General features: G+C 42.7%; 1 protein-coding gene across 4 annotated transcripts in view; it reads right to left on the bottom strand.

The window, feature by feature from the left end:
• The window catches only part of rapgef2b (Rap guanine nucleotide exchange factor 2b), a 393,772-nt gene that overhangs the window by 265,132 nt on the left and 110,040 nt on the right, over window positions 1-18,600 (bottom strand). For all 4 annotated transcript variants that reach the window (XM_060851743.1, XM_060851735.1, XM_060851737.1 and 1 more), the window contains exon 4: window positions 8,406-8,489. In XM_060851743.1, the coding sequence (XP_060707726.1) occupies window positions 8,406-8,489 (84 nt within the window). The remainder of the gene's footprint in view (window positions 1-8,405; window positions 8,490-18,600) is intronic.

Genomic DNA, 18,600 nt, shown 5'->3' with positions numbered 1-18,600 from the left:
CCATGCAGTGCAACAAACACTAGTTCACTCATGGGACATGGTGTTCTGGCTGGCTAGCATTTATACCCATCCCTAGTTGTACTTAGGAAGGAGGTGATGAACTGCCCTCTTTAACTACTGCAATCTACGTGCCCTCATTACCCTAAGGGAGGGAATTCCAGGATTTTGACCCAGTGACAATAAAGGAATGGCAACATATTTCCAAGTCAGGATGGTAAGTGGTTTGAAGGGAACTTGCAGGCAGTGGCGTCCCATGGATCTGCTGCCCTTGTCCTTCTAAATGGAAATGGCTATGGATTTGGAAGGTACTAAGGATGTTTAGTGAATTTCAGCTGTTAATCTTGTAGATAATACACACTGCTGCTATTAAGCATTTGTGATGGACAGAATAAATATTGTGAAAAGAAACTTAGAGAAAACACTGTTTGCAACTCAAGTTTATGTCTGCGAAGTCCTTTGATGGAAATAAAAGGTTTTGCTCAAAAATACCAGGAATGCACAGGTTTTACATTTAGGGTTTGACTTACATTTAGGATATAACTCTCCCAATTATGTTAACTGTTGCGTAAGTTGTACATGATTACAGAATCAAACACTACAGAAGGAAACCATTTGGTTCATCAGGCTTCTGTCAACTCTCTGAAAGAATCCTATTAGCCCCATTCCCTGTTCCTACCTTACAGCCAAGAAAATCTATCTTTTTCAAATCTATATCCAATTTCAATTTGAGGTCAGTTTGTTGACATTACAATGGGAAGCTTAATAAAATTGCTTCACTGTGACATGTCATAGAATGTAGAACTGTACAGCACAGGATGTTGTCCCGAAAATGATGCCAAATTAAACTAATTCCTTCTGCCTGCCTTGGTCCATAACCCAACATTCATTGCATATTCATGTACTTATCTAAAAGTCTCTTAAACATCCCCATCGTATCCACCTCCCCCCTCCCCCACCCCCACCCACATTCCACACTCCAACTACTCGCTGTATTAAAAAACCTACCCTTCACACCTGCTTTGAACTTTCTTCCTCTCACCTTAAATGCATGCCCCCTAGTTTTAGAAATTTCAGCTCTGGAAAAACATTCTGTCCGTCAACCCGATCTATGCCTCTCATAGTTTTATACACCTAAATCAAGTCTCCCCTCAGCCTCGCCACTCCAGAGAACATAACCAGAGTTTTCTAGCCTCTCATTACAGTTCACATCCTCGAATTCAAGCAGCATCCTGGTAAACCTGTTCTGCAACTGTCCAAAGCCTCCACACCCTTCCTGTAATGTGGCGACCAGAACTCTAAGTGCAGCCTAACCAAAGTCTAATAAAGCTGCAACATGACACCTTGACTCTTGTACTCAATTTCCTGACCAATAAAGGTAAGCATGCCATCTGCCTTCTTCACCACCCTATCTACTTATGTGGCCACTTTGAACCCCAAGATTCCTCTTTACCTCAATGCTGTTCAGTGTGCTGGCATTAACTATATACTTTTTAAAGGCAAGGACTGATCGGGGATAGTCAACATGACTTTGTGCATGGGAAATCATGTTTCGCTAACTTGACTGAGTTTTTTGAAGAAGTAACAAAGAGGATTGGTGCGGGCGGAGCGGTGTATATGTTCTTTATGGACTTCAGTAAGGCATTCAACAAGGTTCCTCATGGTAGACTGGTTAGCAAAGTTAGATCACACGGTGTGATATTAAAGAGTTAACTTGCTCTGATGACCTACACGAAATTGGACGTCCCGAGGCTAGGGTGGGATGCCCCTGGCTTACAGAGAGCTTGTAAGAAATTAATTTCTCCTTGTCATTCAAAAGCCTGTTTACATTTTCATCAGCTATTTTGAAATCAATGAGAACATTATAGTTGGAATTCTGACTACTGCCTGTAGTAAAAAAAATACAATTCACTTCAGATCTGGCCATTAAGGGATAATTTGCATTATATTATTTCTGAAGGTAAGGTGGTCACTGCCTTGTGGCTTGAGTGTCATGTGACTGTGAGGGAATGACTGGGGGTTGTCTTGTGAGTATTACTGACTGTGATGTAAGGATTTTGTATAAAGGAAGAACAGTTTCCTTTGTTCAGAGACAGCTTCCCTGGACACGCTTTGCAATCATGGTGAAAAGTGTTCAGGGTTGCTCCAAAGCTTGTATTGTACTGTGCTTAAAATTTTGCTTGTTCACAAAGGTTGGCATTAAGTATACAAGAACCTCGGGGAAAAAATGAACCTAACAATGGAATACAAGGAGAACTAGCCATTTGGATACAGAACTGGCTCAAAGGTAGATGAGGGTGGTTGTGCAGCATTGCCTTTCAGACTGGAGGCCTGTGACCAGTGGTCTGCCACAAGGATCAGTGCTGGGTCCACTGCTTTTTGTCATTTATATTAATGATTTGGATGTGAAAACAGGAAGCATAATTAGAAGGTTTGCAGATGATGGTGGCTCAGTGGTTAGCACTGCTGCCTCTCAGCACCACAGGCCTGGGTTTGATTCCAGCCTTAGGCGACTGTCTGTGTGGAGCTTGCACATTCTCCTAGTGTCTGCATTGCTTTCCTCTGGATGTTCTGGTTTTCCCATAATCCAAAGATGTGCAGGTTAGGTGGATTGGCCATGCTACACTGCCCATAGTGTTCATGGAATTGCAGGTTAGGTGCGTTAGTCGGGGTAAAAGTAGAGTGATATGGTAGGGAAATGGGTCTGGGAGGGTTACTGTTTGGAGGATCGGTGTGACCTTGTTGGGCCAAATGGCCTGTTTCCACACTGTACGGTTTCTATGTTTATTCTAGGTATATGACACCAAAATTAGGAGGTGTAGCAGACAGCAAAGAAGGTTATCGCAGTGTACAACAGTACCTTGATCAGAAGAGTGGCTGATGAAGTTTAATTTAGATAAATGGGAGGTGCTGCATTTCAGAAAGGCTAACCAGTGCAGGACTTATGCATTGAATGGGAAGGTCCTGAGGAGTGATTTTGTTGAACAAAGAAACCTTGGAGTGTAGGTTCATGGTTCCTTGAAAATAGAGTCGCAGGTAGAATAGGATAGTGAAGAAGGTGTTTCGCAAGCTTGGTCAAAGCATCGACAGATAATAGAGATCTTCTATTATCGGCACGGTGGCACAGTGGTTAGCACTGCTGCCTCACAGCACCAGGGACCCGGGTTCAATTCCCGCCTCGGGCGACTGTCTGTGTGGAGTTTGCACATTCTCCCCGTGTCTGCGTGGGTTTCCTCCGGGTGCTCCGGTTTCCTCCCACAGTCACAAAGATGTGCGGTTCAGGTGAATTGGCCATGCTAAATTGCCCGTAGTGTTAGGTAGGGGGTAAATGTATGGGTATGGGTGGGTTGCGCTTCGGCGGGTCGGTGTGGACTTGTTGGGCCGAAGGGCCTGTTTCCACACTGTAAGTAATCTAAATCTAAATCTTCTTAAAAATCTGTTTCTCAATTTCCCTCTGACTACTAGGGGATCTATAATACAATCCCATTAAGGCGATCATCCCTTTCTTATTTCTGAATTCAACCCAAATAATATCCTTGGATATATGTCAGGGAATATCCTCCCTCAGTACAGCTGTAATGCAGTTTTTTTGCAGTAGATATTTAAACCATAAGAGGCACATAGGTTGGTTGTCATGGGTGACTTTAACTTGCCTGATATTGATTGAAACCTACTTAGTTCAAATAATTTTGACAGAGCAGTTTTCGTTGGGTGTGTCCAGGAAGGGTTCCTGATGTAATACGTAGATAGGCCGTATTGGATTTGGTGCTTGACAACTAACCATGCTCCTTGTCAGATCTCTCAGTGGGATAGCATTTCCGTGATAGTGATCACAACTCCCTGACTTTTACTATACTAATGGAGAGGGATACAAGCAGATGGTATGAGAAAGTATTTAATTGGGGGAGGGGGAATTACAATGCTATTAGGCAGGAACTGGGGCACCTAAATTGGGAACAGATGTTCTCAGAGAAATGTACGACAGAAATATGGGATTGCTTAGGAAGCACTTGCTGGGCAGATTTGTCCCCACTGAGTCAAGGAAGGGATGGTAATTTCAAAGAACCTTGAGTAACAAGAGAGAGAACGAACCTTACTTAAAGTTGAGGTGGCAAGGATCAGACAGGATTTTAGAGGGTTACAAGGTAGCCAGAAAGGAACTGAAGACTGGACTTCAGAGACTTAGAAGGGGGCATGAAAAAGCTTTAGCTGGTGGGATTACGGAAAACCCTAAGGCATTCTACACTTAAGTGAGGAACAAGACAACGGCCAGTGTGAGGGTAGGGCCAATCAGGGATAGTGAAGGGAACTTGTGCCTAAAGTCGGAGCAAGTAGGGGAGGTCCTTAATAAATACTTTGCTTCAGTATTCATTACTGAGAAGGACCTTGACATTTCTGAGGACAGTGTGAAACAGACTGGCATGCTGGAACAGGTTGATATTAGGAAGGAGGATGTGCTGAAAAGTTTCAAGAATAGAACGATAGATAAATCCCCTGGGCCAGGCTGATATACCCTAGGATACTACAGGAAGCAAGAGAAGAGATTGCCGTGGCTTTGGCAATGATCTTTGCATCCTCATTTTCCACTGGAGTACTGCCAGATGATTGGAGGGTGGCAAATGTTAATCCCTTGTTCAGGGAAGGGAATAGGGATAATCCTGGGAATTACAGACCAGTCAGTCTTATGTCAGTAGTGGGCAAAGTACTGGAGAGGATTCTGAGAGATAGGATTTATGATTTTTGGAAAACCATTGTTTGATTAGAGATAGTCAGCATGGCTTTGAGATGGGCAGGTCATGCCTCACAAATCTTATTGAATTCTTTGAGAATATGACAAAACACGTTGTTGAAGGTAGAGCAGCGGGTGTGGTGTACGTGGAGTTTAGCAAGGCATTTTATAAGGTTACCCATGGTAGGCTCATTCAGAAAGTAAGGAGGCATGGTAGACAGGGAAATCTGGCTGTCTGGATACAGAATTGGCCAGCCATAGAATACAGAGGATGGTGGTAGATGGAATGTATTTAGCCTGGAGCTTGGTGACCAGTGGCATTCCACAGGGATCGGTTCTGGGACCTCTGCTCTTTCTGATTTTTATAAATGACTTGGATGAGGAAGTGGGTGGATTAGTAAGTTTGCCAAAGACACAAAGGGTATTAGAGTTGTGGATAGTGTGGAAAGCCATTGGAGGTTGCAATGGGACATTGACAGGATGCATAACTGGGCTGCTAAGTGGCAGATGGAGTTCAACCAAAAATGTGAAGTGATTCATTTTGGAAGGTCAAATTTGAATGCAGAATACAGGGTTATGGGCAGGATTCTTGGCAGTGTGGAGGAACAGAGGGACCTATGGTCCATGCCCATAGGTCCCTCAAAGTTGACACCCAAGTTGATAGGGTTGTTAAGAAGGTGTACGCTGTGTTGGCTTTCATTAGCAGGGGGATTGAGTCCTGGAGACCACACTCGGAATATTGTGTTCAGTTCTGGTCACGTCATTACAGGAAAGATGTGAAAGCTTTTGAGAAGGTGCAGAGAAGATTTACCAGGATGCTGTCTGCACTGGAGGGCAGGTCTTATGAAGAAAGCTTGAGGAAGCTAGGGCTTTTCTCAAGGGAATGAAGAAGGATGAGAGGTGACTTGATAGAGGTGTACAAGATGTTGAGAGACATAGGTAGAGTGGATAGCCAGAGACCTTTTCCCATGGTGAAAATATCTATCATGAGGGGACATGATTTTAAGGTAATTGGATGAAGCTTTAGAGGATATGTCAGAGATATGTTCTTTACACAGAGAGTGGTGGTATATGGAATGCAGTGGTAGTACAGTCAGATATATTAGGGACATTTAAATGACTCTTGGATAGGCACATGGAAGACAGTACAATGAAGGATATGTAAGTTAGTCTGATTTTAGAATAGGATATTAGGCCGGCCAATAGGGCTTCTACTGTGCTGTGCTGTACTGTTCTATGTTCTATGTCAATAAGTGTGGTGCTGGAAAAGCACAGCCAGTCAGGTAGCATCCATGGAGCAGGAAAGTTGACATTTCGAGCACAAGCTCATAAGGGAGCTGAAAGATAAATGGGAGGTCGGTGCGGCTGGGGGGGGCGGGGGGGGGGGGGGGGGAAAGGTAGTTGGGAATGCAATAAGTAATGAAGGTGGGGGTGATGGCGATAGGTTGGGAGGAGGTTGGAGGGGATAGGTGGGAAGGAAGATGGACAGGTAGGACAGTTCAAGAGGGTAGTTTTGAGTGGGAGGGTGGCATCTGGTATAAGGTGGGGGGGGGGGGGAATGAGGAAACTGGTGAAATCGACATTGATCGCATGTGGTTGGGGGAGTTAAAACATTTGACCAAAGGGCTGATTGGTGCGTGTGTCCTGGAGATGTTCGCTGAAACATTCCACAAGTTGGCATCCCACAGAGAGCAACGGACACAATAGATGAGGTGTTTAAAGGTGCTGGAAAATCTCTGCCAGATGTGAAAGGATTCTTCGGGGCCTTGGATGGGGGTTAGTGTGGAGGTGCAGGTGCAGGTGCAGGTGCAGGTTTTACGCCTCTTACGGTAGCAAGGGAAGGTACTGGGAGTGGAGAATGGGTTGGTGGAGATGTGGACCTAACGAAGGAGTCATGGAGACAATGCTCTCTGCGGAATGCTGAAAGTGGTGGGGAGGGAAATAGTTGTCTGGCAGTGGGGTCTGATTGTAGGTGGTAGTGGCGGAGCATGTTACTTTGTATCCGGAGGTTGGTGGGGTGGTAAGTGATGACCGGGTTGGGGGCAGGAAGGGGGGGGAACAGGAGGTTCTGTCCTTGTTGTAACTGGAAGGGTGGAGTTCAAGGGCAGAGGCGCAGGAAGTGGAGGTGTTGCACTGGAGGCTATTATCGACCACGTGGGAAAGGAAATTGCAGTCCTTGAAGTAGGAAGCCATCTGGGATGTTCTGGGGTTGAATTAGTCCTCCTGGGAGCAGATGTGGCGGAGGTGGAGGAATTGGGACTAAGGGATAGCGCTTTTACAGGAGGAATAGTGGGAGGAAGTGTAGTCCCGGTAGCTGTGGGAGTTGGTGGGTTTGAAGTAGATATCCATGTTGAGTCAGTCGCCAGGAATGGACATGGACAGGTCCAGGAAGGAGAGGGAGATGTCCAAGATGGGCCAGGTGAATTTGAGGTCAGGGTGGAAGGTGTTTGTCAAGTTGATGAACTGTTCAACCCCCTCGTGGGAGCACAAAGTGATGCCGATACATTCACAGACGTAGTGGAGGAAAAGATGGGGAATTGTGCCGATGTAGCTGCAGAAGATGGACTGTTCCACACACCTGACAAACAGGTAGGCATAGCTGGGGCCCATGCGGGTGGCCATGGCAACCCCTTTGGTCTGAAGTAAGTGGGAGGATACGAGGGTGAAATTGTTGAGGGTGAGGACCTCACTTTCTCCCTGTTCTATGTTAATCAGTTGGCACCTTGGAAGTGAAAATGCAAGAGATTTTGGCAATGGTGTTTCACTTCAGGACCATACAAAACAAGATGCAAGGCTGGATGAAATTTGAAAGAGTGATCAGAAATTGCCTCCTTTGTGATTGACATGATCAGCACAGAGAGGTCTCATAAGATGGTCAGATTAAGAGGGTGATCTTCAAGTGGGAAGTGTTCAGAGAGTGCAAGAGAGCAATGAATTTAAAGACACGCTGAGATGTAAGTTGAGGAGTCACTCAATACAGAGGCAGATTGTGAGTTGGGGTGACAGGAGAGTGGTCAGCAAAGATTTGAAGAGAAGCTTAATGCTTGACATGATATTTGAGTAGGTGGTTGGAAATAGTGGGGAAGTTTCAGTAGGGTCCGTTAGCATAACTAGTGAGCCAGGTTTCCATAAAAGACCTTGATGTCCACACAATAATCCATACAATACAGTCATGAATACCAAAAGCCTTTGCTCAAAGAACTAAGCTGACTTCCAGAAGCCATGGAGAGGACTGATAGCTGATTTGTTGGCACAGTCCAAGGGTCAGTGTGCAAAGGGGTGAATGAAACGAGAAAGAGATCAGCAGGATTGTCTTCCAGGGATACAATTACTGGTGAGAGAGTAAATTGGCAGTATTAATGCTGCTACTCAATGACAGCACTTCAGAGATGTCACAAGGGTTCTGTTTGTACAAAATAAAATTTTCAAATCATTTTAATTTCAATAAGATCAATTTCAATAATATCAATTGCAAGTTAATCAGCTTTCAGTTTATTAAAACGTTGACATGTATTCAACTAACACATTAATTCAACATGTTAATAAATATTACAAGATAAATTGATTGTCTTATAATGTGGACAATTAGAACATTCACTAGTCAGACACAATATCCTCTATATAAAAAAAACAGTCATACACATACAATTTTGTAAAAATTTGTTGACTGCAAGCATACCTGCTTCTAGGGAGAAACATGGACTCTTTGATGAATACAGAACCAGACAAGAGAATGTACCAACATGTGCCAATATCATCAGGGCTAGAATAAAAGAAAATAAAATGAGTAATGCAAATGACAGAACTTAAGGAAGAAAACCACCACGAAACTAACTATATGAAATTGTTCATCTAAGTAAACATGTAGAAATTGTATACACCTACAAAGCTCTATGGATATGTTGAAGCAAGCTTCCACGTGAGTACAATATATATCTAATTACTTCCATACTGTACTTATTTAGTTTTGATTCATCCATTTAAAATTAATCCAGATTTTTTTGGAATAATCAGATTTTCAGCTTTAAACTGCATGGTCACCTTTGCACAGACTATCAATACAATAATGACCATATTCTACAACAAACATGCAATCGAGAATACATCAAAAATTTTGCATACAAATGGCCAAAACCTCGTTTCCTGTTGTCATCTTTATTACTTACCTACTGCAAGTTCCCATGGAAATAATTTGCATAACATTTCATTTAATTTGTACAGCTCAGCAGTTTGTTTGCACTATAGAGAAATGTAAGCTGTAACCAACTTTATTCATCTTCTGATATTATAATTAAACTGCAACTAAAAGGAGAAAAGCCATATAAGATCCAAATTTTGCTCAAAACTGTGTGTAGTTAACTTACCTATGTTTCTAATCAATGTGTTCAGAGATGTTATTACACACCTCTGAAGCAGGTGGGACTTGAGCCCATACCTCCCAGTCCAGGGGTAGGGACACCACTACTTGTGCCACAAGAGGACCTCTATCCCTAGTTCACTTATCTCCAAATATTAATTATTATTCACTTGGTCTTCATTTTGACCCATCATGATGGAAGATCAATTATAGGCCCAGATTCAAACCCCAACTCATAGCCACAAAGTTGCATCACAAAATGTTCAAACTGGTTGTTTATAAAAACATATTTGCCTAAATTTCACAATTTGAATTAAATGAATATTTGCATTTATATGGTCGCTTACTGTATTAAAAAATCCCCAAGTACTTCAAACAGGCAAATTAAAAAATGGACATTGCGTCAAATGACAAGACAACACTGAGCAAGTACAGACCAAAAGCTGAAACAAATAAATAAGTCTTAATGTGGTATTAACAGCGAGAAAGCCAGCAAATTTTCAGAAAAGGAAGTCTGGAGCATGAAGTCTAAATGGCTCAATTCGTACCATAAATCATGAACTGGAAGAATGCACAAGGGAGCAATCAGAGAAATTGAGAGATCAGGCGATTTTAAGGGCTGGTAAAGGTTACTGTGATGAAGAGAGGCAGAGCCCAAGAGGACACCTTTTCAACAGAGCAATGAATGCTGAGGAGACAGCAAGGGGAGACTGAAGACATCAGGGATAAGGAGCCAAGTCAACACAAAAGCAAAGGAAAGAGTTTGGATATCTTGAGGTCAGGCTGGAAGAACAAATTGAGGCTTGCATTCAGTCAAAAGCAAGAAATTTTAGGAGGTGAGATAGGTGAAACAACATGCCAGAATTTGGAGATGCTGGTATTGGACTGGGGTGTACTAAGTTAAAAATCATACAACACCAGGTTATGGTCTAACAGGTTTATTTGGAAACACTAGCTTTCGGAGTGCTGCTCCTTCACGGTTGCCTGATAAAGGAGCAGTACTCCAAAAGCTAGTGCTTCCAAATAAACCTGTTGTACGATAATCTGATGTTGTGTGATTTTTAACTTTGAACATGCCAGAAAGTGAAAGTTAAACTGATAAGCATTTTGCTGGAAGGCCACATTGATAACAGTAAAGTTTGGCGAGTCAGGTGACAAGGTATAGCCACACAGTGAAGTTTGCTAAGTATAGAATCAGAGAATCCCTACAATGTGGAAGCAGGCCATTTGGCCCATCAAGTCCACATTGAACCTCCAAAGAGTTACCCACCCAGACCCAAACCACGACCCTATCCCTGTAATCTTGCATTTCCCATGGCTAATACACCGAACCTGCACAACCCTGGACACTATTTTTCTTTTATCTTATGGTGTTAGGTGCAGTATGTCAATATGAATTGAGTATTGGATAACTAACAGTTGGAATGAGAGAGTCATTTTCAGGATGGCAGTGAGTGCAGTACAACAGGGATCAGTGCTGGGGACACATAATTTACGATGTGTATCAATGACTTGGATGAGGAAAGTGAATGCACTACAGCCAAGTTTGGACATGATATAAAAATTGGTGGGAAGGCAAATGGTAAAAATGGCACAAAGTCTGCAGAGGATATAGATACGTTATGTGTGTGGGCAAAAACTTAGCACATCAAGGACAAACAGGGGAGCTGAATTTTTTTTAAACGGATAAAGACGGAAGAAAACCACAGCAGAGGGATTTGGGAATCTTCATGTATCACAAATCACAATCACAAATAGCTAGCATACAAAGTCAGCACACAATGAGGAAGGAAAATGGAATGTTGGCCTTTCAATGGAGTATAAAAACGGGAGCTCTTCTTAAAACTATCCAAAGCACTAGTTAGGCCAAACTGGAAAAGCATGAGAAGATTTTGGTTATCTTATCAAAGGAAATATTATTAGTATTGGTCACAGCCAATTCTATAGGTTGATCCTGGGTATGGAAGTCTCATGAAGCGCTTGAGAGGCTAAACCTGTATTCAGTGAAGTTTAGTAGAATAACAGGCAACTTTACAGAAACATATACGATTCTTAGGGGACATGACAGAGTAGATGCTAAGAGGCTGTTCTCCCCTTGTGGCATAATCTACCATTTAAGACACAGATGAGGGGGAATTCTTCTCTCAAATGGTAGTGAATCTGTGGTATGCTTAACTGCAGAGGCTGGATCATCAAGGCTGAGATAGATTTTTAATCTGGAAGGGTAGCAAGGGTTATGGAGATAAAGCAAGAAATTGGAGTTGAGGATAAAGTCAGGCATGATCTCATTGATTGGTGGAGCATTCATTGGGCTGAACGGTGTAATTTTGGTCATGTCTTATGGTTTTATTTATGCAGTGCTGCAGGAAAGCTTCATTCAGCATTAGCTTTGGTGATCATACATCATACAGGTAGTTCTCCTATAACATGCATTTACTAAACGCAATTTGGTTTAGAATGCAATTTGTGAATTGTGGACCTTTTTATTATCAAGCAAACTCCCGTTCGCAGTGATTCCATCTCCAGCACGAGCTGAACAGCAAATGTCAGGTTCAGGATCCTCTGTCTGCAAAATGCAAATTCAGTGTGTTCAGCCAAAACAGGAATGCAACCAACTCTGCAAGCCTTAAAACTTAGTTCGAAACTGGGAATTGTAGTCTAACCGGTGGGGGGAGGGAATCTTGAGGAGGACTGGATACCCCGTCAGCAACATGTGGTCACTCAGCTTGCACGCTTTCTGGTGAAGAGCTTTGGGAAACGTACAGTGCTGTAGTTGGTGATTTTAGTATTAAAGTGTTAAATTTATTATATTATTTCATTAAAATATATGATTACAAGATATACTTAGATTGTGCTATTCTTTGTGTTAGGCTAACTATTATTTTTATTTTGACTTTTACAGATAATTTTGATGGTTTGCCCCAACCCTGTTTTTCCCATTGGCCGCATTACTTATATTGTGTCATTTTCTATAACACGGTGTCACAATTACAGCTTTATAGAATTACCTGCATTTTAAACTTCAGTAGCTTCTGTTAAGTTAACCCAGATAGTGCTTTTCAAATGGAATTGTCATTACCTCCAGTTTTGACAATGAAGTGAATATTCCTAATTACAATCAATTCACCTGGCCTAGTAGAACTTGCTAGATTTTACATTACAGCTTAAGGAAAAAACTGATAACTTTTAAGGAACTTTTATTTTGTTTTAGATCTTCCCAGAGGCAAGTAGTATGTGAAACTAAAACAGAAATTGCTGGAGAAAGTTCAGCAGGTCAGACAGCATAGAGTCCTACACACAGAAGCAGACTCATTGGTCCAACTCGTCCATGCAGACTAGACATCCCAATCTGACCTAGTCCCATTTGCCAATATTCGGGCCGTATCCCTCTTAACCCTTGCCATTCCTACCCATCTAGGTGCCTTTTTAATATTGTAATTGTATTCACCTCTACCACTTCCTCTGGTAGCTGGTTTCATATACACGCCACCCTCTTCATGAAAAGTTTTTCCCTCAGGTCTTTTTTTGAATCTTTCCACACTCAGCTCAAACCTGCACGCTCCAGTTTTGGACTTACTGCATCTTTGGCTATTTGCTCTCTCCATGCCCCTCATGATTTACAAACCTCCATAAAGTCACCCTTCAGCCTCAGGCGCTCCAGGGGAATTATCCCCAGCCTATTCAGCTTCTTCTTTTAACTCAAACTTTCCAGTCTTGGCAACATCCTTGTAAATCTTTTCTGTATCCTCTCAAGCCAAGGCAACCAAAATGGTATGCCTGGTAATAGAAGTTGACAACAAAATCCTGTGATCAATTTGAATAGGCAATATATAAATTAAAATGGTTACAATTAGACCAGATTAGATTAGATTCCCTACAGTGTGGTAACAGGCCCTTTGGGCCAACAAGTCCACACCGACCCTCCGAAGAGTAACCCACCCAGACCCATTTCCCTCTGACTAATACACCTTACACTATGGGCAATTTAACATGGCCAATTCACCTGAACTGCACATCTTTGGACTGTGGGAGAAAACCGGAGCATCTGGAGGTAACTCACACAGACACAGGGAGAATGTGCAACTCCACACAGGCAGTCATCCGAGGCTGGAATTGAGCCTGGGACCCTGATCCTGTGAGGCAGCAGTGCGAACCACTGTTATCAGTGATAACAGATTAACAATATAACCCTCTAATCAGAGAATGCTGTCTTTTTATAGTGGCTAAAATGATTCTTCCAAATCCATTCAGTTAATACATAGAGTTCACATAATTGCACAAGTAGTGAAAAGACTCATGAGCCAAGGAGGAAACATCGGCCTGGTTAAACTCCAGCAGCACCCAGTGTGGACTTGTTGGGCCAAATGGCCTGTATCCACACTGGAGGGATTCTATGATTCTATGACTCAACCTGCAAGCTTAGATTGAGAGAATCCTGGACTAAAACACCCAAGTCTCTTTGCACTTCAGACTTCTGAATTTTCTACCCATTTAGAAAACAGGTGTTGCTTCTATTCTTCCTACTAAAGTGCATGACCTTACACTTTCCCATGTTGTACTCCATCTGCCACTTCTTTGCCCACTCTCCTAAACCTGTCTAAATCCATCTGCAGCTTCTTCGCCTTCTCAATACTACCTGTCACTCCACCTGTCTTTGTAACATCTGCAAACTTAGCCAGAATGCCCTCAGTTCCTTCATCTAGATCATTAATGCATAAAGTGAAAAATTGTGGTCCTAACACCGACCCTTGCGGAACACTGCTCGTCACTGGATGCCATCCTGATAAGGACTCTGTTATCTCCACTCTCTGCTTACTGCCAGACAGCCAATCATTTATCCATGCTAGCACCCTGTGTCTGATACCAGAGGCCCTTATCTTACCCAGTAGCCTCCTATGCAGCACCTTGTCAAAGGCCTTCTTGAAGTCCAGGTATATAACATCCTCTCCTTGGATCTAATCTGCTCATTACTTCCTCAAAGAACTCTAGCAGATTTGTCAGGCATGGCATCCCCTTGATGAAACCATGCTGACTTTGCCCTATTTTGCGATACACTTCCAAGTATTCAGAAATCTCATCCTTCACAAAGGACTCCAAAATCTTACTCACGACCGAGGTTAGGCAAATTGGACTGTAATTTTCTGCCTTTTGCCTTCCTCCCTTTTTAAACAGGAGTTTAACACTAGCAATTTTCCAGTCCTCCGGGATCCTCCCTGCTTCTACAAATGCCTGAAAAATCACCACTAACGCCTCTACTATCTCCTCAGCTATCTCCCTTAGAACTCTAGGTATAGTGATCGACCTTCATGACATTCTATTTTTCTAGTACCTTCTCCTTGGTGATGGACACCATTCAGCTCTACTCTCTCTTGAATTTTTGGAATATCACTCATGTTTTCCACCATGAAAACTGACGCAAAGTAATTATTCAGTTCCTTAGCCATTTCCTTGTGCCCTACTAATACCTCTCCAGCATCATTTTCCAGCAGTCGAATGTCCATTTTTGCCTCTTTTGCCCTTTATATATTTAAAGAAACTCTGAACAGTCTTCCTTTATATTACTGGCTAGCTTACCCTCAGATTTAATATTCTCCCTCCGTATTTCTTTTTTTTGTTGCCCTCTGATCATCTTTGTAAGCTTCCCAATCCTCAACCTTGTTCCTCAGACTCCTAGAGGCTGCACTGTCCCCAACAGAAGATAAGATGCTCTTTTTCACGCTTGTGCTGTGGTTTACTGGAGCACTCATCAGAATTGATAGCAGATGTATTCCTGGCTGTTAAACCCGAGTTTTCTACCCACTTACCTAACCTGCAGGATAGATTAGTGAATATAGGTAGTTGAGAAACAAAGGAAAAAAAAGACAACTTCAAACTACTAAAAATAACGTTAATCAAATAAGATCCAGTTTATGCAGTGATACATTGTGTCTTCAGTTGCACAAGATTTACTTCTCAGACTCAAGAAAACTTTAATATTGACAGTATCAGTAAGCATCCAGTGCAATATAAAGTCCCAAGGCACTTGAGGTCTTTTCAAAAATGTATTTGTCCCATATAAGCTGAGAATAGAACAAAAAACATCTGACTGGAAAGCACAGCAGGTTAAGCAGCATCCGAGGAGCAGGAGAGTCGACGTTTCAGGTATAAGCCCTTCATCAGGAATGTGCAGGGGTGGGGGGAGAGGCACAAGGGGGCTCAGAGATAAATGGGAGGGGAGTGAGGCTGGCAGGAGAAGATAGCTGGGAATGCAGGTGGGGGGTGACAGTGATCGGTCGGAGCGGAGGGTGAAGTGGATAGGTGGAAAAAAAGATGGACAGGTAGGACAGTTCAAGAGGGTGGTGCCATGTTTGGGGGGTTTGATCTGGAATAAGATGAGGGGAGGGGAAATGAGGAAACTGGTGAAATTCACATTGATGCTGTGTGGTTGAAGTGTCCCAAGGCAGAATATGAGGCGTTCCTCCTTCAGGCATCAAGTGTCTTGGATTTGGCAGTGGAGGCAGTCCAGGACTTGCATGTCCTTGGTGGAGCAGGAAGGGGAGTTGCAGCGGGAGCAGCGAGAGCAGAAATCATATGGCTATCAGGAAGGTAAACTGTTCATTTAAAAATGTACGAGATAGCAGAGGCTTCAGGGATTTTCTCCCCTCACAAGTATATAAGGTGGATGTTTCTGGAGCATCCAGAATAAAAGTGGGTGAACTTGCAGCACGGATTGGTACCTGGGACTTTGATGTTTGTGGTCATTTCGGATACTGGATAGAGCAGGGACAGGAATGGTTGTTGCAGGTTCCAGGGTTTGGATGTTTCACTAAGATCAAGGGAAGGTGGTAAGAGAGGGAGGGGGTGTGGCATTGTTAGTCAAAGACAGTATCACAGTGGCAGAAAGGACTTTGAATGAGGTCTTGTCCACTGAGGTAGTATGGGCTGAGGTTAGAAACAGGAAAGGAGAAGTCACCATGTTGGGAGTTTCCTTATAGGCCTCTGTAAAGTTCCAGAGATTTTGAGGAAAGGATTGCTAAGATAATTCTGGATAGCAGCAAAAGTAACAGGGTATTGTTTTGGGGGACTTTAACTTTCCAAATATTGACTGGAAATGCTATGGTTTGATTACTTTAGCTGGGTCAGTTTTTGTCCAATTTGTGCAGTAGGGTTTCTTGACACAGTATGTAGCTAGGCTAACAATAGGCAAAGACACATTGGATTTGGTACTGGGTAATGAACCAGACCAGGTGTTAGATTTAGAGTTAGGGCAACACTTTGGTGATAGTGACCATAATTCAATTATGTTTACTTTAGCAATTGAGAGGGACGTAGGGCAAGAGTAATAGCTAGGGGAAAGGCAATTATGATTTGATTGGGCAAAATTTAGGATGAATAGGGTGGGGAAGGAAACTGTGTGTGATGGACACAATTGAAATGTGGACCTTATTCAAGGAACAGCTACTGTGTGTCTTTCATATGTACGTACATGTCAGGCAGGGCAGAAGTGCTCAAGTGAGTTTACTAAAGAAATTGCATTTCTGGTCAAGAGGAAAAAGGAGGCTTTTATATAAAGATGAGATGTGAAGGCTCAGTTAGGACGCTTGAGGGTTATAAGTTAGCCAAGAAGGACCTAACGTGAGAGTTAAGAAGAGCCAGGAGGGGACATGAGAAGTCTTGGCAGGTAGGATCAATGAAAACCCTAAAGCTTTCTATAGATATGCCAGGAATAAAATAATGGCTAGAAAAAGATTGGGGCCAGTCAAGGACAGTAGTGCATGGAATCCAAAGAGGTAGGAAAGGTGCTGAATGAATAATTTTCATCAGCATTCACACAGGAAAAAGACAATGTTATCAAGGAGAATATTAAGATACACACTATTAGACTAGACTAACAGGGATTGAAGTTCATAAGGAGGAGGTGTTAGCAATTCTGGAAAGTGTGAAAATGGATAAGGCCAGAAGAGATTTATCCTAGGATTCTCTGGGAAGCCAGGGAGGAGACTGCACAGCCTTTGGCTTTGATCTTTATGTCTTCATTGTCTAAAGGAATGGTGTCAGAAGACTGGAGGATAGCAAATATTGTCCCCTGTTCAAGGAGGGGAGTAAAGACAACCCTGATAATTATAGACCAGTGAGCCTTACTTCTGTGGTGGGCAAAGTTTTGGAAAGGATTACAAAAGAACAGGATTTATAATCATCTAGAAAGGAATAATTTGATTAGGTATAAACAACACAGTTTTGTGAAGGGTAGGTCATGCCTCACAAACCTTATTGAGGTCTTTGAGAAGGTGACAATCAGGTGGATGAGGGTAAAGCAGTTGATGTGGAGCATATGGATTTCAGTAAAGCATTTGACAAGGTTCTCCATGGTAGACATTTGCAGAAAATATGGAGGCACGGGATTGAGGGAGATTTAGCGATTTGGATCAGAAATTGGCTGGGTTGGTGGTCGATGGGAAATATTCATCCTGGAGTTCAGTTACTAGTGGTATACTGCAAGGATCTGTTTTGGAGCTACTGCTGGTTGTCATTTTTATAAATGATCTGGATGAGGGTGTACAAGGATAGGTTTGTACATTTGTGGACAACACTAAAGTCAGTGAAGTTGTGGACAGTGCGGAAAGATATTGCATGTTACAGAGAGACATAGATAAGCTGAAGAACTGGGCTGAGAGATGGCAAATGGAATTTAATGTGGAAAAGTGTGAGGTGGTTCGCTTTGGAAAGAGTAACAGGAATGCAGAGTACTGGGCTAATGGTAAGACTCTTGGTAGGTGTGGATGAGCAGAGAGATCTTGGTGTCCATGTGCATAGATCCCTGAAAGTTGCCATCCAGGTTGATAGTGCCGTTAAGAAGGCATTAGGTGTGTTAGCTTTTATTGGTAGAGGGATTGAGTTTTGCAGCCATGAGGTCATGTTGCAGCTGTACAAAACTCTGGTGCAGCTGTACTTGGAGTATTGCGCACAATTATGGTCACTGCATTATATGAAGGATGTGGAAGCATTGGAAAGGGTGCAGAGGAGAGTTACCAAGATGTTGCCTGGTATGGAGGGAAGGTCTTATGAGGAAAGGCCATGGGACTTCAGGCTGTTTTCATTCGAAAGAAGGAGGTTGAAAGGTGACTTAACAGAGACATACAAGATGATCACAGGATTGGATAGGATGGACAGTGACAGCCTTTTTCTTCAGATGGTGACGGCTAGCACAAGAAGACATAGCTTTAAATTGAGGGGTGGTAGATATAAGACAGATATCAGAGGTAGGTTCTTTACTCAGAGTAGTAAGGGCGTGAAATGCCCTGCCTGCAACAGTAGTGGACTCGTCAACATTAAAGGCATTTAAATGGTTAGTGTATAAACATATGTATGGTGATGAAGTATTGTATTAGATGGGCTTGGGATTGGTTTCACAGGTCGGCTTAACATTGAGGGCCAAATGGCCTGTCTTGCACTGTAATGCTCTATGTTCTCTGAAGTAGTTGGCCACAGGGCAGTGGGGTTGTTGGGTGCATGTGTCCCAGAGATATTCCCTGAACCA

Source organism: Hemiscyllium ocellatum, chromosome 36 (genome assembly GCF_020745735.1).
Source record: "Hemiscyllium ocellatum isolate sHemOce1 chromosome 36, sHemOce1.pat.X.cur, whole genome shotgun sequence".
Lineage (NCBI taxonomy): Eukaryota > Metazoa > Chordata > Chondrichthyes > Orectolobiformes > Hemiscylliidae > Hemiscyllium > Hemiscyllium ocellatum.
This window is presented reverse-complemented; position numbering and strand designations above follow the sequence as displayed.